The sequence below is a fragment of the Chrysemys picta genome, chromosome 1, assembly GCF_011386835.1.
Source record: "Chrysemys picta bellii isolate R12L10 chromosome 1, ASM1138683v2, whole genome shotgun sequence".
NCBI classification, from domain to species: Eukaryota; Metazoa; Chordata; order Testudines; family Emydidae; genus Chrysemys; species Chrysemys picta.
Window position 1 is genome coordinate 5,991,361 of NC_088791.1, and position 24,757 is coordinate 6,016,117.

Below are 24,757 nucleotides of genomic sequence, written 5' to 3' on the forward strand. Positions count from 1 at the left end.
CTAATTGGGGGCGACGTGATCTTGTCAGCTCCCCTTTCAACGTGAATGTCCTAAATCCCCGTTTTTAATTTCCCTAATAGGGCTAAAGCTGAGCGGCACCTCGCTGCTGGCCTGCCCCCTTCCAGCGCTGCCCCTGCTCCGCACCACCAGCCCCTTCCATTGACGATGGGGTGGGGGGCAGGCTGGGCTTTTAGGGACTGCCGGCTCCCTTTCCTGGCCCCTGCCCTGTGTGTGCCCCTGGGGCTGTGCCCACCTCGAGAGCATCCCCCCTGCCTCGGGCACTTCACACCCTGCTCCGTGCTGGGGATTTCTAGCTGCTCTCCAGATGGCAGGAGACGCAGCAGTGCCTGCTTTGGCTACCGGGGCTCACATCCCATCCCTTGGTTAGTTTCATCAGCAGGCCTCGCTTCCAACCATGAGGCCCCCATCGACTTCAGGGCAAGCAGCAAAAGGGAACCCCCCTGGGGCTGGGGCTTTCTTTTGCTCCTTCACGACGGAGGCTGCGTGGGCCCCCCGCTTGCATTTCACCCTCGCTATACCAGGAGCAGGAAGTCGGGTCTGCCCGGCGTTGGGGGGAGGGGATCGGCTCTTTAACAAAGAGGTTTTCGCCTGACTGTTTGTCGGGCGTTTGAGTTAAACAGGTGCTCAAGAGAACAACGTTGTTAAATAGGATGCATGAAAAAGGCCTTTCCCTCCATTCGTCAGGTGTCTGTTCTGTCAGAAACCTGCCAGATCCCCAGTCATCCACAGAGTCTCCCAGGGGCTGGATGCTGCAGTGTAAAAAAACATGCAGCATGCCCCCAGCAGAAAGAAACAAAACAAAGGGCACGGCAGGGAGCCCTCGGAGTGCACCGGGGCAGAACGTGGCCCCCCAGTGCATCAGAAAAGTCAGGCAGCCCGTGTGAAGGGCCAGTGGCTTATTCCCAGTATCGAGCCCCCGATGGCCTGGCTAATCCACCAAGCAGCCTTTTAGGGCCATCCCGGAAGGCAATAGGCCGTGCCGAGATCCCAGGGTATTTTCCCACCAGTGTCCCCTGCCTGATTCACACTCCGCCCAGTCCTGCCGCTGGATTCATGCAGATGATTTCCCTATGCACCGCATGAGGGGTACGGTGCTGACTGCCCCGGTGTGGACTGGGAGAGGGTTTGGGGGGTGTCCTGGGGCCCCTGCTGCCTGAGCCACACGGTCTGAGGGTTTGGACAAGGCTTCTCCATAGCTGAGCTCTTCGGGCTATACAAACGCCTGGTCTTTTGTGGGGCACAGTGCCATGCACCCCACACGGCTCGGGAATCTCCATGTGCTTGCTGCAGGAGAGCAGGCTGGGACAGTTTAATGATGTCCCCAGAATCGGTGCTGGCCACGCCCATGATTTTATGGTGGGTCTTTGAGTGTTCTGGGCATTTTGTAAAGCCCCAGCTCCTGGAGTCCTGTGAAGCCAGGAGCATCGCAGCTCCCACGGAACAGAAAAAGGGAGTTTCTACCCTGGATGGTTACCCAAGGAAGGAAGACTAGAACACATGACCCTGGAAGTCTTGGAAGCCAGAAGGCGAAGAAACGGGCCCGGAATTGACAATTTCTAAAATCTCCTAATTTTGAATGCGCTCAGTCATGGGAACTCTGTGTGGCGGGCCAGGATGGAGAGGCAGCTATGGGCAGGCCAGGATCCCCACATTCATGCAGCATCAGCGACAACCATCCTACCCGCTTCCCCGTGACTGCGTGGAGCTGGCCGTCGCTGGTTCTGTTCTTCCCCTGCAGGAGGCGCCCTGCTCCCTGACGCCAGTCGCTCTGGCTGCTGTACCACGGCCCAGCCTCCGCTCGTGTCCATGAGATGGGACTTTCATTGGGGCTATTGAGCCCTGCGGGTTGTGAATGTGGGCTCGAGGGACAGACGAGCTGACTGGATAGATGGAGAGACGCTGTGGATGGCCAGACAGGCAAATACTACAGCTAGATCCGGCCGAGGGATGGGTAGAGAGAAGCTGTGGAGGGAGATTCTGGGCTAGGATGGGCCGATGGAGCAGGCAACACCCTGGACCAAGCCAGATTTTGGCCCCCTGGCAGCCAGGCGCCCCGTTGATAGCCAGGCAGGTCAGACGGCCCCGGGAGGCAGCCACCGTGCTGATCGGCTGTTGTGGTTTGCTCCCCTCCCAGGAGATGAACACCAAGGAGAGGTACAACTCCTCCGCCAGGATCCGCGTCAACGTGCTGGACGGGGACGACCAGTACCCCCGGTTCCTGCCGTGCAACTTCCTGGCGCACGACGGGGCCAGCGTGTGCGTCAGCCCCGTCTACACGGCAAACGTCACTGAGCGGGAGGTCAAGGTAGGCACCGGGGGACTGGCCCAGTGCGGTGTGGGGTGGACGGAGCCCCCGGTGCCGCTGGGCAGAGCCTTTGCTACGGCCCCTGAGGCCAGCTCTGCCCCTTGGAAGCAGGACTAGGACGTGCCAACATCGGAACAAGGTGGATGCTCCAGGCCGAGTGGGGCATGCTGGGAGGACAGCCACACATGGCCTGGGGAGGTGTGGGGGGAGGTGCGGGGGTGCTGTTTCACTCCCAGCCTGGGGCATGGCCTCACCTGCCTTTCTGGGTCTCCTCCAGGTGGGGCCTTTGCACTTCGTCCCCGGCTCGGTCTACGCAGAAGATGGGGACAGGGAGCTGAAGGCTGCCATTACCTACGCCATCCTTGCAGGTACAGGGGCCCGGGGGAACTGTGGGGACACTGGGACAGACACCTGTGCTGCCGGCAACAGATGCGCCCCTTGTGGGGAGCCGGGGCTTGAACCTGGGACCTGTGGCTCCAGGCTGACTGAACGCGGCCCTTTTCTGCAAGTAGAGCCTCAGGGTGGGGCAAACCACCAGAGCACCATGCCTGCACACAGGGACACGAAGACACACACGCACAGACATGCACACGCAGGCTCTTTGTGACACAATCCAGACCAAGGAGTAGCTGTGTCACCCCGCCCTCTATCCTGGGGTGCTCTTTACACGGCGTTGCTGCTGTGGCCTCCAGTCCTGCACCGCTCCCAAACAGCTCCCGCATGCGAGTCACTCCCAGCGACGTCTGTGTGTGATCTGCAGCCAGCCACAGCCCGGCTCTTCCCAGCCTGGGTTATCCTGCAGGGTGACCCAACACACCCCCAGTCCTCAGATTTCCCCCAGAAATGTACGTCCTGCACTGCCAGCCCACGCCTGGGCAGTCCACGTTTATATAAAGTTCGTCATTGAATTAATAAAAATGATATGCACATGTCCTGTTCCCCCAAACTCTTCCATTTAAACACACTGGATGAGATCAAACAAGTTTATTAGCTACAAAGAGAGATTTTCAGGGAGAACATAAAAATAAGGCATGAGGCATAAAAGCCAGAAATGGTTCCAAGAAAAATAAAGATTAAACGCAACTGGCGCCTGACTTAACAAACTCTGTTAAATTCAAAGAAAGGTTTTCTCACCGCATGCGTTAGCAGATTACTAGCTGATCTCTTCGGTCAGGACCCCTCCCCCATCTAACACTGCTCCCTCTGCCCTTCAGGTGACGTGGATGCAGCGGCCACAGAGAAAGAGAGGGGTGCTCTTGGGGTGTCTCCCCATTTTTATAGTCCTCCCCCCCTTTGAGCGGCATCTCCAGCTGGAGCCTGGTGACAGGCTGTCTGGGTGGACAGGACCCCCAAGCTGTTTCTTTGCTAAGATGTAGATTTTCTGCAAAAGGAATGGCCCATCAGCCTTGTTTACACCTGCTGAGGCGTGAGCTTGCCCTTTGTCTCTGAGGAACTGGTTTGGCCGCTTCCCAGATATGGCAGAGGTGTTAGTAACACCACACAGTGGAACCTTATAAAGTCAATATTGCCACACACATTTTACCAGGACAATAATGATCAGCAACTTATGAGTTTTCAAATGATACCGCAAAAGATGTACGTGGTGCCAAGCTGTGTGCAAGGGGTGAGTTCAGGGGTACAGTCTGACACACAGTATGTCACAGACATGCACACACGAATGTGAACAGACATGCACACGCACAGGCTCAGCCCCCCCCTTCACCTCCCCCCCCCAGTTGCTGAGTGCATGGAAGACCCGGTGAAGGCCAAACCCTGCAAAACGGAGGCCAGCTAGATTCTCCTCCCCGCATCCCCAGCCATTCCCTGCCTCCTGCGGCTCCTGCCACAACCCCCAGCTCTCCTTCCCCATTCCCCCCAGTACTCTGCTCCAGGGGCTTCCTGGCTCTGCTGGGCCCAGGCACTGCTTTCGGGAGTGGGAGAGTTGGGTAGCGGGGAGGAGGGGCAGGAACATGCCCCAGCCCAACCCAGTCACCCCACTGAAGGAAACTGTCTCACACTAGCGCCCCCACCTGTCCCTGCAGATTCCCAGGAAACAGCCTGTTCCCAGGGCTTTTTCGGCCGGCAACCGGCCAGTGTCCTCAGGGGTAACGCAGCCCATTTGCCAAGGTCACTGTGGCTACTGTTGGGAGCTACATTAAGGGGCATGTTCCCCTGGGCTTCCTGGCTTCGGTGGGATTGGCTCCGCTTGGCCGCATGTGGGGGACTCAGATTCTGGGGTAGCCTGGAAACTCAACCTCTTATTGCAACGGGGCTGTGTGTGGACAGTTAGCACAGCTCCCCGTGTGTCATTGGTCCTATAGCGCTAATGGTGAATTGGGATTCTCCTTTAACATAACCAGGAGGGCTCTTAGGGGCAAGAGGAGCCCAGCGTTGTCCCCACTGTCGCTTTGAGCAGACCCCCTCGTGGGGTCCCTGGAGCCAGCCTGGCTGTGTCCCCAAGGGGTCTCTGCCTCTGGGCAGCACGCCTGGTTCTTCCTCTGTCAGGGCATCGTCCCAGAGCTGAGTGTCAGGCCAGGATCCCAGAGCACAACAGAAACCTGAGCGCCGGCTTCAGCCAGTGGCCAGTGGTGCTGAAAATGCCCCTGAGTCTTGGTAAGCCGGGGAGGCCAAGATGCTGGCCAATCGGTGCACTAGAGAGGGATGGATGGGATAGAGATTCCCAGCATGCACGGCAGCCCTGCAGCCCACTCTCCACGCCCGCATTAAGCTGCCTTGCTGAGGGTGACAGCCCGTGGCTCTGGGCAGCACCCACGTCCCATGGCTCTGTGTGGCAGCCTGTGGCTCTGGGTGGCACCCCATGGCTCTGGGCAGCACCCACGTCCCATGGCTCTGCGTGGCAGCCTGTGGCTCTGGGTGGCACCCATGTCCTGTGGCTCTAGGTGGCACCCCATGGCTCTGGGCAGCACCCACGTCCCATGGCTCTGCGTGGCAGCCTGTGGCTCTGCATGGCATTCGTGCCCCACAGCTCTAGGAAGCCAGGGTGCCCGGTGCTCAGTGCCCCTCCGGGGGGCAGGCCGGGATCCAGAGCCACCCCCTTCTTTGACCTCGTCTCCTCTCCCCCCTCAGGGACGGACCACGGCAGGTTCCAAATAGACAACGTGACGGGCGCCATCACCATGCTGCGGCCTGCAGAGAGTCGGAGCCACACGCCTGCCTTCAGCCTCAGCGTCATGGTAGGTTGGGCTGGGGCCGGGCTCCGGGCTCAGGCGCCCACGGGGACCTGGGCGGGACAATCTGGTCCCGAGCCTCAGCCTGGCGCCCCCCTGCCCCACCTCTGTGCCCTCCCTAGGCCGCGCAGGTGAACGATGCCAACAAGTACGTGGTGACGGAGGTGCGGGTGAGGGTCCTGGCCGCCAACGTGCACCCGCCTCGCTTCAGCCGGCCCCAGTACCAGGCCTTTGTGCGGGAGGAGCCCGGCCTGGCCGCGCTGGTGCTGACGTACAGCGACCGGGTGCTGACGCTGCAGGCCGCCGACGCCGACTTCCCCGATGTGAGTCACGCCAAGGCAGCCGCATCTACCTGCGCCACCCAGCCCTGCCCAGGGCCCGTGCCCTCTGCCCCACCCCCACCCTGCCCAGGGCCCGTGCTCCCTGCCCCCTCCCCACCCTGCCCAGGGCCCATGCTCCCTGCCCCCTCCCCACCCTGCCCTGCCCAGGGCCCGTGCCCTCTGCCCCACCCCCACCCTGCCCAGGGCCCATGTCCTCTGCCCCCCACCCTGCCCTGCCCAGGGCCCATGCTCCCTGCCCCCTCCCCACCCTGCCCAGGGCCCATGCTCCCTGCCCCCTCCCCACCCTGCCCAGGGCCCATGCTCCCTGCCCCCTCCCCACCCTGCCCTGCCCAGGGCCCGTGCCCTCTGCCCCACCCCCACCCTGCCCAGGGCCCATGTCCTCTGCCCCCCACCCTGCCCTGCCCAGGGCCCATGCTCCCTGCCCCCTCCCCACCCTGCCCAGGGCCCATGCTCCCTGCCCCCTCCCCACCCTGCCCATGGCCCATGTCCTCTGCCCCACCCGCACCCTGCCCAGGGCCCATGCTCCCTGCCCCCTCCCCACCCTGCCCAGGGCCCATGCTCCCTGCCCCCTCCCCACCCTGCCCAGGGCCCATGCTCCCTGCCCCCTCCCCACCCTGCCCAGGGCCCATGCTCCCTGCCCCCTCCCCACCCTGCCCAGGGCCCATGCTCCCTGCCCCCTCCCCACCCTGCCCAGGGCCCGTGCCCTCTGCCCCCCCCGCCCTGCCCATGGCCAGTGCCCCTTGCCCTCTCCCCACCCTGCCAAGGGCCCGTGCCCCCTGCCCCCCCACCCTGCCCACAGCCTGTGCCCCTGCCCCTCTGCCCAGGGCCATGCCCCCTCCACACCCTGCTCACAGCCCATGCCCTCTGCCCTTTCCCCGCCCCATGCCCATGCCCAGTGACCCCAACCTGGGCCCAGGCCCTCTGCTTCCTACTGACCCTGCCCAGGGCCAGTGCCCTCTGCTCTCCCCAGTGCTTGGCAAGCAGCCCTTCTGCCGGGCGTCGTGCGGTGCTGGGAGGGCAGCAGTTCTGGCATGTCTCCGCCCGGTGTGAGGCCTGGCATCTGGCCTCCTGCTAAACCCGGGGGTCCACAGGGCTGGGGGGCTGTTCATGGGTGGGGAGGGGGCAGACTTGGCCCCACTGAGAGAAGGAATGGGGAGAGGTGAGATTGGCCCCATGGTTCCCGCCGAGGGATGGGGAGCAGGGTCTGTCTCACAGTCCTGTCCCCCCTCACGAATCTGTGCCCGCTCGGCCGCCCCACCCCCGTGAGATCCCGGCGCTGGGGCCTGCTCCTGCAGGGTCCCTGGGGGTGCCCCTCGCCCAGCCCTGGGGGCTGCCCGTCCTCCCTCCCGCCGCGTTCACCCTGCCATCCCGTGTGCCGCTCCAGGGCTTCAACCCGAAGGTCCGGTACAGCCTGACGCCCCAGTCCAACCACACCCAGCTCTTCCAGATCACGCCGAGCGGGCTCCTCGTGGCCCGAGCCGACCGGCTCCGTGCCCTCCAGCAGTACTTCCTGCAGGTAAGAGCAGAGCCGCCATGGCCCCAGGCTGCACCTGCCCTTCCTGGGCTCTCCGGGAGCCAACACACCGTCCCAGACGCCTCTGCTTGGGGAGGGGGCCCCGTCCTGCCAGCAGATCCTCCACTGCCCCGGCAGCAGGGAGCCTTGGGGCGCGGGGCCTGGAGACTTCTCTGCCTTCTCCAGACTGGCTCCGGCCAAGGCTGTGTCCGCAGGGCTCCTTGGGGGCCTGTAGGGCCCACTGGCTCCTTGCCCTGCCTGGGCGATGTGAGGCTGCTGCTGAGGCCCTGAGCTGCTTGTGACATCACTGTCCTTGCTGCGGCGAGTGGGCGTGACGTCACTAGCGGTAACTGCAGGCAGAGAGCTCCAGAGCGAAACCAGGTCCTGGGGGCTCTGCCTGAGGACGGGCTGCAGGATGCGTCCCAGGGACCGTTCCCCCGTGACGCTCCCCAAGCCCCGTGCCAGCGCGCGGCTTTGTTACGGAATCAGAGAACGGTGGGCTGGAAGGGACCCCCTGCGCTGAGACAGGGTCAAGTCAGCCTAGACCAGCCCTGACAGGTGTTTGTCCAACCTGTTCTTGAAATCCTCAAGTGATGGGGATTCCACAACCTCCCTCGGATGCCGATTCCCTACCCTTCCAGGAAGGAAGAGTTTCCTAATATTGAACCTAAATCTCCCTTGCTGCAGATTAAGCCCATGATTGCTTGTCTTACCTTTAGTGGACATGGAGAACACCTGATCCCCATCCTCTTTATAATGCCCCAACTCCTGGGGGAATTCTGCACCAAAAAGTTTAAAATTCTGCGCCAAAAAGTTTAAAATTCTGCAAAATTCTGCATATTTTATTTGTCAAAATACCACAATATAATCACGCCAGTTTCAATTATTTTGGTAATTTATTTCAAAATACCTGTCGGCAAGTACATCTGTAACAATACAGACAACGAAAAAGATTCAGGAAATGTTTTTTTGACAAAGAGATTCCTTACTGGGCATATTAATACAGAACTCAGAGGAATTCACTTAATCTCCCCTACCAAACCATATTTCCTGCCCCCCTCAAAAGCTGTGCAAAGGCTTGGGGGAGTCAGGGGTAATGGAGGAGCTGAGGGAGAGAGAAGTAATTGCTGGGAGCCTGGAGGTGAAGCTGAAGGGTTGTTGGTTGTGGGGGGCGGGGGGAGAAGTATGGAACTATTTGTGGGGGGGGGGGCAGAGGGATTGTTAGGGAGTTGGAAAGCCTCCCCCATGCAGACCCTGGTTGACCCCAGCCTCTCACATTCAGTCAGGCACATCTGCCCCTGTCCCAGTGTGTCCTTGCACCCCCACTCAGCCACCCCCTGTCCCTGTTCCCATGTGTCCCTGCACCCCTACTCAGCCACCCCCTGTTCCCAGGTGTCCCTGCACCCCCACTCAGCCACCCCCTGTCCCCATCCCCATGTGTCCCTGCACCCCCACTCAGCCACTCCCTGTTCCCATGTGTCCCTGCACCCCCACTCAGCCATCCCCTGTTCACATGTGTCCCTGCACCCCCACTCCCATTCAGCCCCTGGCTCAATGCTGTTACCCCATTAGCTCTGTGCCCCTGCCCCCTTCTGTCCCCCACTAGTCCTTCTGAACCCCAATCTATGTGATCCCTCCAGCAGCCCTGTGTGCCCCATGCTGTCCGTCCCTCCTCCATATCCTGTGTCTCTTCACCTGGCCCCATGGGGAAGGCAGCCTCTCCCTCTCTCTGGCTGGCTGCTCCGGCCCGTGAGCCAGTTGCCCTGTCTTCTGGTGCCACAGCAGCCCCTGGTGGATGAAAGGTATAACTGCAGTACCTCTCTGGCAGAATCTATTTTCTGGACAGGGTACTTAGCTAGATCTCACCAATGCAGAGTAGAGAGAGAGACAATTACAGCCCGTGTCTTACAGACAATACTTCTGTAACACCCCCCAAAATGAATTAGCCTTTTTTTGCAACTGTGTCACATGTTTGGCTCATATTCAATGTGTGATCCACTGTCACCTCCTGCTTCTTTTCAGCAGCACTACCACATAGCCAGTTATTCCCCCGTTTGTAGTTGTGCTTTTGCGTTTCCATCCTACGCGATGTACTTTGCTCTTGTCTTTACTGAATTTCATCTTGTTGAATTCAGACCAGTTCTCCAATTTGTCAAGCTCATTTTGAATTCTAATCCTGTCCTCCAAAGTGCTTGCAACCCCTCCCAGCTGGGTGTCATCTGCAAATTTTATAAGCATCCTCTCCACTCCATTATCCAAGTCATTAATGAAAATATTGGACCCAGGACAGACCCCTGAAGAATCCCACTAGTTACACCTGCCCATTCTGACAGCGAACCATTGATAACTGCTCTCTGAGTACAATTTTTCAACCAGTTGTGTACCCACCTTATAGTAATTTCATCTAGACCACATTTCCCTGCAAGGAACAGTGTCAAAAGCTTTACTACAATCAAGATATATCATGTCTACTCCTTCCCTCCCAGCCACACAAGGAGAAGTGGTAGATATGATAAATTGTCCTTGTTTTATAGATGGGAAACTGAGGCACAAACTGCCTAGGGTTATACAGTGAGTCAGTAGCAGAGATGAGAACAGAATCCAGGAATCCCAACTCTCTGTCCACACCCGCTCGAAACACTAGACCCCACTTCCCTTTCACAGATGGTAATAGAACCCAGGAGTCCTGACTCTCTCCCACAACCTGCTCTAACCCCCACAGATCCTACTCCCTTCTCAGAGATGGGAACAAACAAGGAGTCCTGGCTCCCAGCCCCCTGCTCTAACCACTAGACCCTGCTGCCTCCTTTGTTGTATAAACCCAAGGTATGATTTACCCTGGAAAAGAGGTTTTAAGTCTCCCAGGAGCCCTATGGAGGCCTCGCCCCCTGGGCGTGCGGCTGTGAGGGCCTGTTCCCAGGTGCCTGGCTCCTGAGGCGCTCTCTCAGTGCCGGGGATACTGAACGCTGCTTTCCTGCCTAGGTCATCGCGCGAGACGAGGAATCCGGGGAGACCACCAACACGACGGTCAACGTGGAGGTGCTGCGGCCGGGCCAGGCAGGTACGGAGCCGGCGGGACGCCCTGTGGGCCGGGTCTGTCTCCAGGGACGCAGCCATCTGAGGCCAGGCAGCCGAAGCTCTGGGGATGCAGTCTGGCCCCTGGGCAGCGGGGGCCGGCCACCTTTGGAGACACTCCACCCCGAGGCCCCGCTCCCACTCGTCCTCTTCGCCCCGAGGCCTCGCCCGCCCTCCGCCCACATGGGGGCCTCACGGGAGAGGGTGGGGCCTGGGGGAGGGGGCAAAGAGGCGCTTGCAGCGGGTGGGGGGAGCCTAGGGGAAATGGGGGGGCGAGCGGGGCTGGGGGTGGAGCTTCGGGGGGAGGAGTCTGAGCAGGGGCGGGCCTTGGGGCGGGGCCATGGTCCAGATGCGCCCAGCCTCCCCAAATGGAGGAGTCACACACCTCTCATGGTCTGGTCCATAGGGACCTGGGTGGCCCCATCAGCACTGACCCATGCATCCCCAGAGGAGATCGCCGGGGAGTTCCCCCCTCCCCCGAGGGCAGCTCTTCCAGCCAGGAAACCAACGGGACGGTCGCCACAGCGGGTGGGGGCCCAGAGCCCTCCCCCATCCAGGCCAGGAGGTCGGCTGCGAGGCACGGGCGTGCAGGGTCCCAGATGTGGCTGCTGCTCCGGGAGCCCCTCTCTGAACGGGTCCCTGCCCTTCCCCCCCGCAGTGCCCGTGGACCCTTCCGAAGCCGGGCAGAGCCAGGGCCCGCTGGACGTGGGGGTCCTCGCCGGCAGCCTGGGGGCGCTGCTGCTGCTCACCGCCGCCATCCTCCTCCTCCTCGTGCACGCCATGAAGAAGAGGCAGCGCCATCAGCAAGCCCTGGAGAGGGCCTCCCTGGCCATCGAGAAGCACCCCAATGTGGTAAGGACCCCCGGAGCGTGGCCCCCTGCCCCCACTTCTGCTGGCTTTGCAGGCACTGGGGGGGCGCTGGGCAGCCAGGTGCCCTGGCCAGCCCCGCTAGGCGCTCTCACCAGGGCAGGGAGCACGTTTAGTTGGCTCGGGCTCCTCCCCGGGAGCCCAGGCCGGCATGTGCCCGGGCTCACCCTGGCTGCCTTGCCCGCGTGGACGAGGGGCTGCAGAGTCCTAGGGGTGTTCCCTGGTGCGGCTGAGGGTGACTTTTGGAAGCCTGCCCCGTAGAGAGTGTTCTGTGGGGGAGAAATTCCCCCTGGGCATGGTGGGGGGCAGCGCCAAGGCAGGACACCGGCTGACATATGGAGGGACCCCCTGGCACAACTGGAGACAGCCCAGCCGTTCCCACAAGGAAGACTGTGGGGGGCCTTTTGGGGGGGGGGCTGGCTTTTGAAGCCTCTTGGCTGTCCAGGGCACACATCCGCCAGCCAGATGTCCAGCACACCCCATACTTTGTTGCTTACATCAGGGCCCCCCGGATCCGGAGCTAGCTTCTGGGAGATCCTGCCCCGGCAGGCTGGGGCATGTAGGAGGGGCGGTTGGTCCAGCAGAGGATGGTCCGTGGCAGCTGGAGAACCCCTGGCTGGCAGGATGGGTGGGGTCCAGCCGCTGTGGTTTCCCCACCCAGGTCTCCTCCTGAGGCCAGGCTACGAGGGTGCAGGGGTGGGCCTGCTGCTCTCCCAAACACCTCCTCCCCGAGGCTGGGCAGCAGGAGACCCCGGGCCTGACGGGAGAAAAAGATACACCCGCCCCTAGCCGGGTCCCTGTCTCCTACCCCCAGCGGCTGGGAGTCGGGAGCCAGCTGGAGGAATGCCGTGGAGAGCAGGTACCCCGTCTCGGGGGCGTCACGCCCGTGGCCAGTGACAGCCTGATGTGCTGCGTGCCCAGCCCAGGCGCGCACCGGGCCCAGTGCTGCGTCTCGCCCTCTGCCTCGAGGGCACTGGGGGGGATTAGCTGGAGAGCGCACGCTGAGCAACGCTCCGGGCAGGGGTCTAACGGCGGGCACGTAAAGCTGAGCCCCGCTCTCCGTTAACTCCTCGCTGCAGGAGTCCAGTGCCCGGCGCCCGGGGCCAGGCAGGGGCAGGAGAGGGAAGTAGGTGCTGGGTGTCTGGCCCTTGTTCGGGCTCTGTGCTGGACAGACACGGCCCTGGGACCTCCCCGGTACCGCTGAGCACAGGGCAGCGTGAGGAGGGGGCTGGGGTGGGGGCACTCAGAGCTTGTCTACTTGAACACTTTGGGTACGTCGCCACCGCATTGTAAACCCAGGGCAGGGGCACCTGGGCTTGTGAATTCCCTGTGTCCAAGCCCGCGCTTGAGTTTCCACACCGCAGTGTGCACCCGGGGCTCACAGCCGCGCCAACGTGCCCACGCTGCAGCGTGAACCTGGGGTAACAGCAGCCGCACCCAGGGCTCACAGCCGCGCCAACGCGCCCACGCTGCAGCGTGAACCTGGGGTAACAGCGGCCACACCCGGGGCTCACAGCCGCGCCAACGCGCCCACGCTGCAGCGTGAACCTGGGGTGACAGCGGCCACACCCGGGGCTCACAGCCGCGCCAACGCGCCCACGCTGCAGCGTGAACCTGGGCTCAGGGCTGTCCTTAGGCATACGCAGCATACCCGGCTGTGTAGGGCACCCAAAAATTTGAGGCACCACCCTCGCTTGGTGCGGCACGGACTCCTCTCCGGCTCCTCCCCCGTGCTGGGTCGGCAGGCTTCTCTCTCATCCAACCCCCTGGCCCCTCCCCACCACCCACTCCTCATGGGCTGAGGGCTTGAGCTCGGGCGGGGCATAACGGGGCCAGGAGCAAAAGTTTGCATGTGAGTGAGCAGGGGAGCCGAGCCGGGCCAGGCCGGGAACAGAGCGGGGGCGGGGGGGGGGGGGGAATACCTGGAGGCTGGGAAGAGGGGGGAGCCGAGCTCGAGGCAGGGGGTAGAGCTGGGCACGGGACTTCGCGGGGGGGCGCGGGAGAGGAACTGGGTTGGGGATGGCTGGGGGGAGCCGGGCTGGGAAGGGAAAAAAGTGGGGGTGTGGGTGGGGGTGTCTTTGTCTGGCGCAGTGAGCGAGCAGCGAACGCACTAGGGACTCCTGGGGAGCAGGCTGGTGGCCCCTGGGGAGAGCAGCTGCCCCACACTGTACCTGCCCCTCTCCCCTCTTCTGCCCACATGCCCTGCCCCCCAGCAACTCCCTGCAATCTCTCCCCTAGTCCCCTTTTCACTCCGCCTCCCTCTGCTCTGAGGTTTAAGCCCAGACACCGTCACCTTTTGCTCTCCTCCCTTCCCCAGCAGGGATCAGCAGCAGCGGGCGGGGAGGAGGGAGAGGCGCACACACAACCAGGCCGGGGAGGAGGGAAAGTTCAAGGAAAAGCAGGTGGCCTTTGCTTTTCCTGCCCATTCCCAATATTCCCATGTCAGCAGAAGGAAACTGACACTAAAACACTGGGAGGAGGGGATGGACCCGGAGCAGAAAAGCAGAACCGAGGGCGGGAGCCGCCTGTTAGCTGGGGAGGAAGATGGACTCGCGCTTGACAAGGCTGGAGTAGCTGAAAACATTTATTTAGGGAAAAGGGACGTGATTTTTTTTTCTTGTGGATCCAAGTATCTCCCGGGCTGTCTCTCTAGCTGGCAGCATGTTGAAGGAGGGAGCGCTCCAAGCAGTGCAGAGTTGAGTGGGATTTGAAAGGTCCCTTCAAGAACACAGCACCTTCTTCCTCCCCCGTGGGAAAGACCTTTAAAAACGGCCTGAAATAATCCCAAACAAGAGCCCCTGTTTGTGACGGAGCAGGGAGTGGGGCGGATTGACCTGGGGATGTCGCAGGGGAGTTTTACTGGGACTGCCTGCATTGGGATGGGAGAGCAGGGGGTGACTTCACTTGAGGGATCATACCTGAGCCAGGAGGGGGGTTGGGGCCAGGTGACAACTGGACAAAGGCTGTGGGAGGAGCTGGGGGAAGGCTGGGTGAGACGGTTGGAGGGGGTTTCAGTTTGGAGCAGTCTGGGGAAACAGAGGGAACCCCAAGGCTGGGGGTCTAAGCTCCCTGCCCCCCACACCCCTGAGGGACCTGGTTGTATCTACAAGCTCTGTTTTGGACTGTGTTCCTGTTGTCTAATAAACCTCCTGTTTTACTGGCTGGCTGAGAGTCACGGTGAATCGCAGGCAGTGAGGGTGCAGGGCCCTGACTGCCCCACACTCCGTGACACTGTTCACATGACACTTGGCTGGTTATGGCTCCAGCCCCACCGTTGACGCATTGTTGAAACTGCGTGCTGAGTTATACCAGGACAATCCCCCTGAGCCGTGGGTGGGAACCAGGCGTGTAAATCAGGGCAGACAAAAAGCCTGGTGCCTGAATCTAATTCCTTTCCTTATTACACTGCACCTCCCAAGCACCTCTTCACTTGTCGGGGTGAGAGGGGAATGCTCTAGGTTAGGGAGAAGGAACAGCCATTTGGGAGTTGGTGGCCCAGAGGGGTGGCAGGCCAGGGCCTGGATGAGGGCTGGTCTCAGCTATTGGTATCAGCTAGTTCTATTTTGTCAGTCAAACGGATTTTGGGTCATGGCTGACACCCTGGCCCTCATGTAAAACACTTCCCTGTGGCCTTTTGACCTGCACACCGAGCAGAGGTATCTCCCTGCCAAGGCCCTCTCTGGGGAGGGGAGGGAGAGGGAGAGGGAGAGGGGGAAGGGAAGGGGAAGGCTGCAGCGTGATCTCCCACCTCCCTGCAGCCAGTGGCCTGTGCTCCCCTCTGCCGGGCTGGAGCCTCCACATTTATTTATTGACAAAATTTGCAGAATTTTGCAGAATTTTAAAATATTGTGCACAGAATTTAATTTTCTGGCGCTGAATTCCCTCAGAAATATGGGGGGCTGGGCAGTTGGGGGGGCTGTGAGAGGGGCGCTGGGCAGTGCGGGTGTCTGTGGGTGGGAGATCGCTGGGCATAGGGATCTGTGGTGGAGATCTCTGGGTGAGGGGCCACTGGGCATGGGGGTTGTTGGGGATAAGGGGTGGGGGGTATTGGGCAGAGGGCGGTGTGGCGGGGCAGGCTGGCAGCGCAGGGCTGGGTTTGGGGGTGCAGGTGGGAGGGAAGTGCAGAGGTTGGGGTGAAGGCGGCACAATGAAACTGCCTTTAATAAAGTGCACGTGGCAAGTTTTCCAATCCTGTCAGCTTCTGTTTGTGTCGCTAAGAGCAAGTCGGGCCTAGGGGCACCAATTTAATAATCCGGCCTAGGGCCCCATAAAGCCTAAGGACGGCCCTGCCTGGTCTTACAGCGACCGCACCCAGGACTCACAGCCGCGCCAATGCGCCCACACTGCAGCGTGAATCTGGGGTAACAGCGGCCGCACCCAGGGCTCACAGCCGCGCCAATGCGCCCACGCTGCAGCGTGAACCCGGGGTAACAGCGGCCACACCCAGGGCTCACGGCCGCGCCAACGCGCCCACGCTGCAGCGTGAACCTGGGGTAACAGCGGCCGCACCCAGGGCTCACGGCCGTGCCAATGCGCCCACGCTGCAGCGTGAACCCGGGGTAACAGCGGCCACACCCAGGGCTCACAGCCGCGCCAACGCGCCCACGCTGCAGCGTGAACCCGGGGTAACAGCGGCCGCACCCAGGGCTCACAGCCGCGCCAACGCGCCCACACTGCAACGTGAACCTGGGGTAACAGCGGCCGCACCCGGGGCTCAGAGCCGCACCAACACACCCACACTGCACTATGCAGCCCTGTCTAGTGGCTGTAGCTTGAGCCTCTTCCCTGAGCTGGGGCCCCAGTCAGCTGTATGGCGGCGCCCCGGATTAGCTGTGGCTGGAGGTGCTGAGCACCCACTATTTTTTTTCTCTGGGTGCTCCAGACCCGGAGCACCCACAGAGTCGGCACCTCTGCTTTTCGCTGTCCCTCTCCTGTTCTCCTCTTTCATTCTACTCGTTTGCTGTACAGCCTCATCCATAATCATCCTTGGCACTGCCTGGCCCCTCACCCAGCTCTGGGGACCCCTCTTGCCCTGACCCAGCTCTGGGGACCCCTCACCCCTGCCTCTCATCTGCTCCCCGCCTAGCAGAGACGCCAGTTGTTAGGAATGCCACATCCTCCCCAAACCATGCGGGCCTGCTCCTGCCCCACTGCAGGAGGTCCGTTGGCCTGGATTGGAACAGGAGCGCTCCCGAACTGGGTCAGGTTGTTAGAGCAGATGGGGCTGGGAGCCAGGATTCCTGGGTTCTATCCCGGCTCCTGGCATGGAATGGGATACACTGCTTAGAACCCCGTTACTGACTTGCTGTACGATCCATAGCCAAATCACAGCATGGCTTCAGGCCTCAGCTTCTTCACCTATAAAATGGGGGCAATTGCCCCTGGCTGTGCTGACCAGCCTTCCACACAAGACAAAATGAATCAATTCCCTTCCCCGATGAAGCCGCCGCTGGACCCGGCATTGCAGCCAGAGGCCTTGGCGTGTGACGGCCGGTGTGTGTTGCTGTTTCACTGCTTTCTCATGCCTTGTGCTTCTCTCTTTCTCTTGCCCTCCGCTCGCCCTGCTGCCCGACAGAGCTTAAAGTGGTTCCAGCCGGTGAGTGCACAGCGCGGAGCATGGGCAGCGGGTGAACCCCCACTTCAGGGAGGCTTGATCCCCACCCCTTCCTCCTGAGGCCCTGCCCCTACCTAGTCCCCCCTTGCCCGCCAGAGCCTCTCCCTGCAGTCGGAGCAGCTCTGGCCAAACCGCCCCGACCCCTGGGCCAGCCTGAGCTGCCAGCCAATCACAGCTGCCCCAAGCCACTGGCCAGCCCAAACCACCCCGGGCTGCCCGCTGGCCTGGGCCCCGAGCTCCAGGCCGGCAACCTGAGCTGAGCCCCTGCCGGGAGAGGGGGAGCGAGGGCAGGGCCATGGCCTGAGTTGGGGAGGCTTAGCCTCCCCTGGCCTGTTATCCCCACCGCCCCTGGTGGGGAGGGGGTGCCCTGCAGGGCCGCCCAGAGGGGGGCCAAGTGGGGCAATTTGCCGCGAGCCCTGGCCCGGCGGCAGTCCAGGTCTTCAGTGGCATTTTGTCAGCGGGGGGCCCGTCAGTGCTGCCGAAGACGCGGAGCGACTGAAGGGCCCCCCGCTACTGAAATGTCGCCAAAGTCCCGGAGCGCCGCTGGGTGAGTACAAGCACCGCAGCTCCCCTGCTTTGCCCCAGGCCCCCTGAATCCTCTGGGCGGCCCTGGTGCCCTGCGGCCGAGACGCTGCCCCTCAGTAGGGGGCAGGCCAGGGTCTGCTTTGGCGAGTGAGAGCCGGGGTCTGGAAACAGCCCCGCATCCTGGGGAGCCTGTGGCATCGCAGAGTGAGGGGCCTGGCTGGGGCCTGCCCCCTCCCTTCTGAGCCAGCATCCACCCCAGGCGTCCCAGCGTGGGACATGATTCTGGCAGAGCCCCCTGGCCGATGAGCCCACAGCCCTCATCTTCCTCCTGCTGCCGGATTTCATTTAGCCCGGGTGCCGTCCCTTCGCCCCAGGAGCCGTGGCCTGTAAAGAAAGGGGAGGGCCCGAGTCCCAGGCCTGGCTCTGCCGCTGACCGGCCGCGTGGCCAAACGTGTCCGGCTGGCTGCCACATTGGGAGCCACCTCCTTTGGCCCTGGTTTTCATGGTGGCCGTGCCAGGGGAACTGCCCTGGGGTGAATCTGGCCAGAGGGGACCGCGGGATGCAGGCGGCGCGGTGGGGCCCACAGAAGCGCCCACTGCCACACATGGCCCAAACGCAGGGTGGGGGGTGAATGCTCACCTGCCCTGTTCGGTGCCCTGTGGCATGAGCCGGGGCCTCCTTTCGAGGGTCACCACAGGGGCTTCCGCCCCCGCCTTTGCGGGCACATGTGGCATTTGAAAACCACCGGTTGTGATGGCTCCGTCGGGCTGGGCTCTCCTGCGTGTCTTCACAGCAGCTTCTCCCAGGCCGGGGTGAGAGCCGGCCCTCTGCCCGAGGGCCAGGGCCGGTGCAACCACTTAGGCAAACTAGGCGGCCACCTAGGGCGCCTAGTGGTTGAGGGTGCCTAAAAGCCCGCTCAGGCGAGGAGGTGGAGTGGAGGTGAGCTGGGGTATGGGGAGGGCCACCCGCAGTAACGGGGGGGGGGGGGGGCGGCGCTCAGGGGAACCGCTCCCCGCCCCAGATCACCTCCACTCTGCCTCCTCTGCTGAGCACAGAGCCCCCGCTCTAAGTCTCCTCCGCAAGCCTGGGAGGGGAGGAGAATTAGAGCAACACCGGCATGCTCAGCGGAGGAGAGCTGGGGCGGGTTCCCCGGGCGGGGTTAGCTTCCGTGGAGGGGGGCGGGTATAGCTTCCGCGGGGGGCGGGGGGTGCTCCCCGGGCCGGGTTAGCTGCCGTGGAGGGGGGCTTGCAAGCGGGGGTAGCTGCTGCGAGGGGGGGCTCGCCGGGTGGGGGGTGGGTTAGCTGCCACGGGGGGGCTCCTTGGGTGGGAGGGGCAGGTGGGCGTGGTTAGCTGCCACGGTGGGGAGGGTTAGCTGGGTGCGGGGGTGGCGCAAGGTGGAAGTTTTGCCTAGGGCGCAAAACTTCCTTGCACCAGCCCTGCCGAGGTCTGTCCCGGCACTGAAGGAAGCTCAGAGGGGCCGGGCTGGATCCCACACCTTTGTTCTAGGGCTTGGGCTCCCCTTGGCAGCACCAGGGCCAAGCACGGCTTGATCCTGTGGCGAAAGCACCGTGCGCTTTGAAGGGTCAGCCCTGTGGCCGGCGTGAGCCCCCAGCCCCACGGCCTGCCTGGTCCTCTCGCCAGAGACGTGCCCGGGCCGGGTTGTGGAGCTGGCAGCTGGCACGGTGTGGATGGGCAGTGAGAAATGGGGGCGTGTGACACACGTAATATAGAGGGGGCCATCCTGAAGGAGATAGGGTTTCATTTGGTGCATAGCGCGGGCACCAGCACCGGAGCGGGGCTCCCCGTTCAGGTGCATCTGCACTGCCAGTCTCAGCCTCCAGGTCTCCAGACTCGGTTCATGCTGTGAAGCAGGGGAGATGTTCCCGCTCGGTCTCAGAAACCCGGCTGCGGGGTGGGGCTCAGAGCCCAGGCTCAGGCTGGGGCAGGAACGTCTACACGGCTCTTTTTCACCCCGGAGCGCCAGCCCCGCGAGCTGGTTCAGTTGCCCTGGGCTCGCAGACCCAGTGCAGTGTAGACGTCCCCTTGGAGCAGCCACTTAAATACTCGGTGCCTACAACCAACTCTGGGTAGAGTGTCCCTCGGACAGCCAGGCCATTGGCCTGGTCACTGAGAGTGAGGACAGGCAGTGCAGGAGCCTAGTGTCCGGCACCGCCGGCTCCAAATGCAGCCGAGGTGCTCAGCACCTTTGAGGAACAGACCCCAGATTACCCTGGGGCTGGGTGCCCACAATGCCCCTGGGGGGCTGCTGCGTTTGGCAGTGACTCTTGGGGGGCCCTGCTGGCTACAGAGCCCCTTGGAGGGACTGGCCGTTACTGGGCAGGAGATGCGCTGCTCGCTCCCTTGCGAATGCCCATCCCCCATGCCACCCCCTCCAGCTCCCCCAAAGCCCTGAGTGGGGGGAAGCTTTGGAGCACCCCCTCCTCTGCCCTGGAGTCACCCCCCCCCAACCTCCTGCAGCCCCACTCAGCCCTCCCCCACACCATCACATACAGGAGGGGCTCCAGGGTGGGGTCAGAGCGGGGGGTTGCAGCAGAGGCCTGCCCAGGCCCCCCTGCTGGGAGCAGGGGGGGGGGCTGCTGAGGTTGGGGGGTGTGGAAGATGCCCTGAGGGCAGATGGGGGTGCCCTGTGGAGGGGACGCATTGGTGTGCAGCAGGGGAAGGGAGAGCGTTGTGGAGAGGAGTGGGGTGGTCAGGGGGATGGGGATTTTGAGGGGCTGGAGGGAGGGAGATTTGGACTGATGGATGGGGGGTAGATTGGGGGGGGCAGTGGGGCAAACGCTGGCTGGATGTTGTATGCAAACATTCGGGAAGCCCTGGGGCTCTACGCTGACCCCTGCAGGCGGCCGTGCGGCTCACACCATATTCAGCGCCCCACCTGGGCAGGCACAGTCATGGGGTGCACGAGGGCTGGGGTCTCTACCCCGGGGAGGGGGAAGCTGCCCTGACCCCCCCACCAGAGGGGATACAGTGTGCTGCGATCCCGGTCCAGCCCGAAGGAGCTGCCTGCTAGAATGTCCCAGGCATGGCGGAAGGGCAGGGGGGTGAAGTGTTTTCATCCTGGAGGCTGGGCCCCACCGGGTGCCTGGCGTGTACAGACAGTGTGTGAATGGTGAGGGGCCCTGTTCTGACTCTGCTCCCCCCGAGCCTAGCGGGAGTTGGGGGTTGTCTCCTGCAGGGGCGGGGCGGGCCGTGTGGGGCAAACCAGACGCACCCTTCAGCTGGGCTTTGGAAACGTCTCGCTGAATTTCAGCTGGCTCTGCGCCCGGATGGCCCGGTGTCTCCATGCCAGGACTGGGAGGGAGTGTGGTTAGTTCCCCCTCCCGTGTGGGCGCGGTGGGACAGCCTGGATGTGGGGAGCTGCCCTGTGCAGACAGCCAGCCCTAGCGCTCGGCCCACTTCGGTCCCCTTCGGCCAGGCTGGCATAAGAGCAGCTCTCCCGTGTCCAGGCCCCGACGGGCCAGGCTCGAGATTCTTATCGTTACTTAATTTATGATCATTTAAAGTCAATTGTTGAATTTTTCAGAATTGAACGTTGGGGTCTGACTCTGTTCCCAGACGTGCCAGTGTCCGTTCTCCTCCCCCCCCCCCCCCATGACGAAGGCAGCTTGGAGGACGATCGGCCCCCCGGCTTCCTTCCCAGCCAGCGTCAGAGTGGGAGGGGGGGTTTCCTTTGGCACACCCGCGCTGTCAGAGCCTGATCCTTTCCCTCCATCCCACAGGTCAACGCCGGGAAGTCGGCCCCCCACCCTGGCAACATTTACTTTCAGAACGAAGGCTACAGCGACCTGGGAGACACCACGCCGGAGAGCTCCGGGGGCTGGGTGGCCCATGCCGTGCCGCCGGGGAAGAGCGAGCCGGCTGAGACCAGCAAGGCGAGCCCCCTGGCCAACTCCGTGGAGAAGGCCCATGGCTTGCCGGGAGCACGGAGCGGGGCAGGGTTAGCGCCCACGGAGAAGGGAGACAGCGCCGCGGCGACGCTCCCCAACGGGCAGACGCTCGAGCCGTCGGGGTGTAAGGACGCCTGCCAGGAAGACCAGGTGCCACCCAGGAAGTACAGCACCAGCGCAGAGCCCGGCGCCGAGGAGGGCACCACAGAGTCCCAGCCGGCAGGGGAGAAGGAGGAAGAGCCCCCACCGCACGACGCTCAGCTGGGCAGCCAGGAAAAGCAAACAGAGGCTGGGGCGGGAAGCCGGGAGACGGAGGTGGGGGCGAGCAAACCTTTGCAAGACAAGCCGCAAGCCGCTGCAGGCCAGGGGGACGCAGGCTGGAGTGAGCAGGAGCCGCTAGCCAACCCCGCCAGCCAATCCCTGCCTAACTGCACTGCCAGCGAAGGGGACTCTCCGGCCGAGGGGGCCCAGGCGACTAGCCAGAGCGCCGCTCCCTCCAGTGCCCGCCACGCCGACACCAGCCACACAGACGCCAGCCTCCAGCCCCCAGCCCCGAGTGGGCAGCACGAGCCCCCGCCCAAGCTGCCGGTGCTGGAGGAGGTGAGCGAGGAGACGCTGGAGGAGGACGGCCCCAATCCCGGAGCACCCACGTACCAAGACCCCCTGGCGCCCTTGCCCATCAGCGACGTCCGCATGCCGGTCACGTTGATGCAGCTCCTGGAGGATTCCATAGAGTGTTAGCCCATCCAAGAGGGGCGAGCGCCTCGGCCGCACGGAGCCGAGCCCAGCACAGAGACTGTGGCTGGCGACCGGAGCCAGCCCTCCTGTAATGCCTGGAGAAGGGTGGGGGACCCCTCTCCCCGTTCCACAGCGCTAGAGTAAAGTCCAGCGTCCCACACGGTACCGAGGCCTGGTGTGGCACAGGTCGGAGCTTCCTGTGTCTTTCCCCAAAGTCCCTGGCCGCGGCACGCCTGGTGTGGCTACAAAGGAGCCTTTGACCTTTCCGGTTTGTAAAGAGACGTTTTTTAACGCCGGGCTGGGTGCGTGGTTTGTGCGAGGTTCGCGGTTCGCCGAGGGCTGTCAGCTGTCCGAGCTGATCCTGGAGTCTCCGGGAATTAAAGATTAGTCTGTTGTGTGATGAAACCTCCAGGAATACAGCCAACCAAAACTGGCAACCCTACATTTGCCCCATCTGTGTCCGAATTGCCCGCCCTCCCGCTCCGCAGGCACAAAGGACAGCACCTGCCCAGCATGACCAGGATTTGTCTGGGAGCTGAGATGCTGTTTGTGACAGCGAAACACCGGGCTCCTTCCACCAACGAGCTGGGCCCGTCTCTGGTCCGTGTGTGTACAGCACCTAGCACCATGCGGCTCCCCTATACCCAGAATCCCCCAAACCTATCCCACTACTGCCACCAGAGTCAGCAACACTCACGCTGTTCAACTGAGCGGGCTCGGGGGCGAATCCAGCCGTTCTCACCCCCAGAGGAAGCCCCTGCTTTGCTCACGTAGCTTCAGAACTTCGATTCCTTTGGCAACAAATGGTTGAAATCGAAAGAGACAAAGACTGTGAGCTCGGCGCTCGCTAACAGGGTGCATGCTGGTGAGGTGCCGGGGCCAGAACGGCCGTGAACTCCCGCTGTGACCCTGTATCACTGTAAATACACCCTGTCGAAGGCTGGTTCTCTCCCATCTTCGCTCACTCAGTTACAGTCAGGGCCGGCTCCAGGTACCAGCTTGGCAAGCAGGTGCTTGGGGCGGCCACTCCGGAGAGGGGCGGCAGGTCCAGCTATTCGGCGGCAATTCGGCGGACGGTCCCTCACTCCCGCTCGGAGCGAAGGACCTCCCGCCAAATTGCCGCCGCAGATCGCGATCGCGGCTTTTTTTTTTTTTTTTTTTTGGCTGCTTGGGGCGGCCAAAACCCTGGAGCCGGCCCTGGCTACAGTCACATCTCCTCTTAGAGTGGCACCGGTTGGTTTAGACTGGCTACAAAGGTCTGGCTTTCCCCTGCCCTCCCAAGGCTCAAAGGGGCCTGGGTAACACGGGGGGGAGGGCAGGAACCGAACCAAACCCAGAATGGTGGCTCGGAAGCAGATCGGCGGATGGTGAGGGGGAGCCGGGCTGGGGGTGTTTAAAGACGCTGTCCCAGCCCCTAACGATTTCAGATCTAAGCTACCCCACTGGCGGGCAGTGGTGCCCCAGCCCCACTCGGAGCCCCCCGTCCCCTAGCCTCAGCAGGCCCACGTCTCTGGTGTGTGTAAAACGCAGCGTCTGCCTCTGGTTTATAATATTTTGAAATTAAACCTGTTTTAAAAAAAACACAATTGGCTTTTTTTCCTCGTGTGGTGCAATTAACATCCCGCAGCAGCGGCAGGAGCCCAGCATTCTGCTCCTGCCTCTGCCGGGGACTCGGTGAGTGACCTTGGGCACATCCCGTCGCCCTGCCGTGCCTCAGTTTCCCCAGGTGTTACAAAGCAGGGATACAAACGCTAACCCGCCTTTCTAAGGTGCGGCTGTGAAAGGGCCCCAGGCAAGGGTTCGGTTTATTATTATAGCATTAACATTAGCCTAGGAAGGCTTTGAAGAACGTTCCTGGCTGGACAAAGCATCTTCACCATTGAGCAGTGAGTTACGGTTACTCCCTTGTGGGTAATTAAGGTGATGGGCTGTGGAGAGTCACCCCACGGGAAACCTAGGGCTTGTATGTACAGATACCAGGCAGCCCTACAGGAATCCAAACACCTGCCAGTTGAGGGCCCACCAACGGGTCCCGTCCGTTCAGAGTGTTTGCCCATCCGCCTGGTCTGACATCCCCTCAGCGAGCAACGGAGCTGAACAATCCCACAGCAGCAGCGCAACATGCCAGCAAACACCGTCCTGGGCGCCCGTGGCTGGGTAAGGCAGGTCCAGGCACTGCCAAGGGCATTCAGCAGGGGCTGCAGGGCACGGTCAATCAGAGTACAACAGCTGTGTACCTCTCCACCATGGTCATAGGGGCTCTCTGCCTCAGTTTCCCTGGCTGGTCAAGGGGATTGGCTCCCCAGCTGCTCTGGAAACGCCAATGCTACTGGGGCAAATGACGGCCAGAGCAAGAGGAGCCCAGACAGAGTCCAAACCTTGACCCCCATGGAAGTGTGAGCAGGGGTGGGGGTGAGCAGGGGCGGAGCTTCCGCTGCATGTGAGTTGGGGGAGGGGCTACTTGGGGGGGCTTCCGGAGAGAGCGAGGGATGAGCAGGATGGGGACGTGGTGTTACGACGGTGCCTGTGCCCATGGAGGGCTCGGCACAGGCCCGGGGGGGTCCCCTTTTGGGGAGGAGGTGGGCCAGCCCGGGGGGGGGGTGATTGAGGCTGCACCTAGACACCTGCACCAGCTTCACTGGCCTGGCAAAGGCTCCCCTG

The 24,757-nt window shown here is 62.4% G+C and overlaps 1 protein-coding gene across 1 annotated transcript; it reads left to right on the forward strand.

The window, feature by feature from the left end:
• The first annotated feature begins 1,215 nt into the window (after window positions 1–1,215).
• LOC103306547 (cadherin-related family member 5-like) lies at window positions 1,216–23,630 on the forward strand. The gene is made up of 8 exons (XM_024110605.3): window positions 1,216–2,326; window positions 2,604–2,694; window positions 5,414–5,520; window positions 5,637–5,837; window positions 7,240–7,371; window positions 10,351–10,429; window positions 11,102–11,295; window positions 21,191–23,630. The coding sequence occupies exons 1-8, from the start codon at window positions 1,910–1,912 to the stop codon at window positions 22,097–22,099; spliced, it is 2,130 nt and encodes a 709-aa protein (XP_023966373.3). The 5' UTR covers window positions 1,216–1,909; the 3' UTR covers window positions 22,100–23,630.
• The last annotated feature ends 1,127 nt before the right edge of the window (window positions 23,631–24,757 follow it).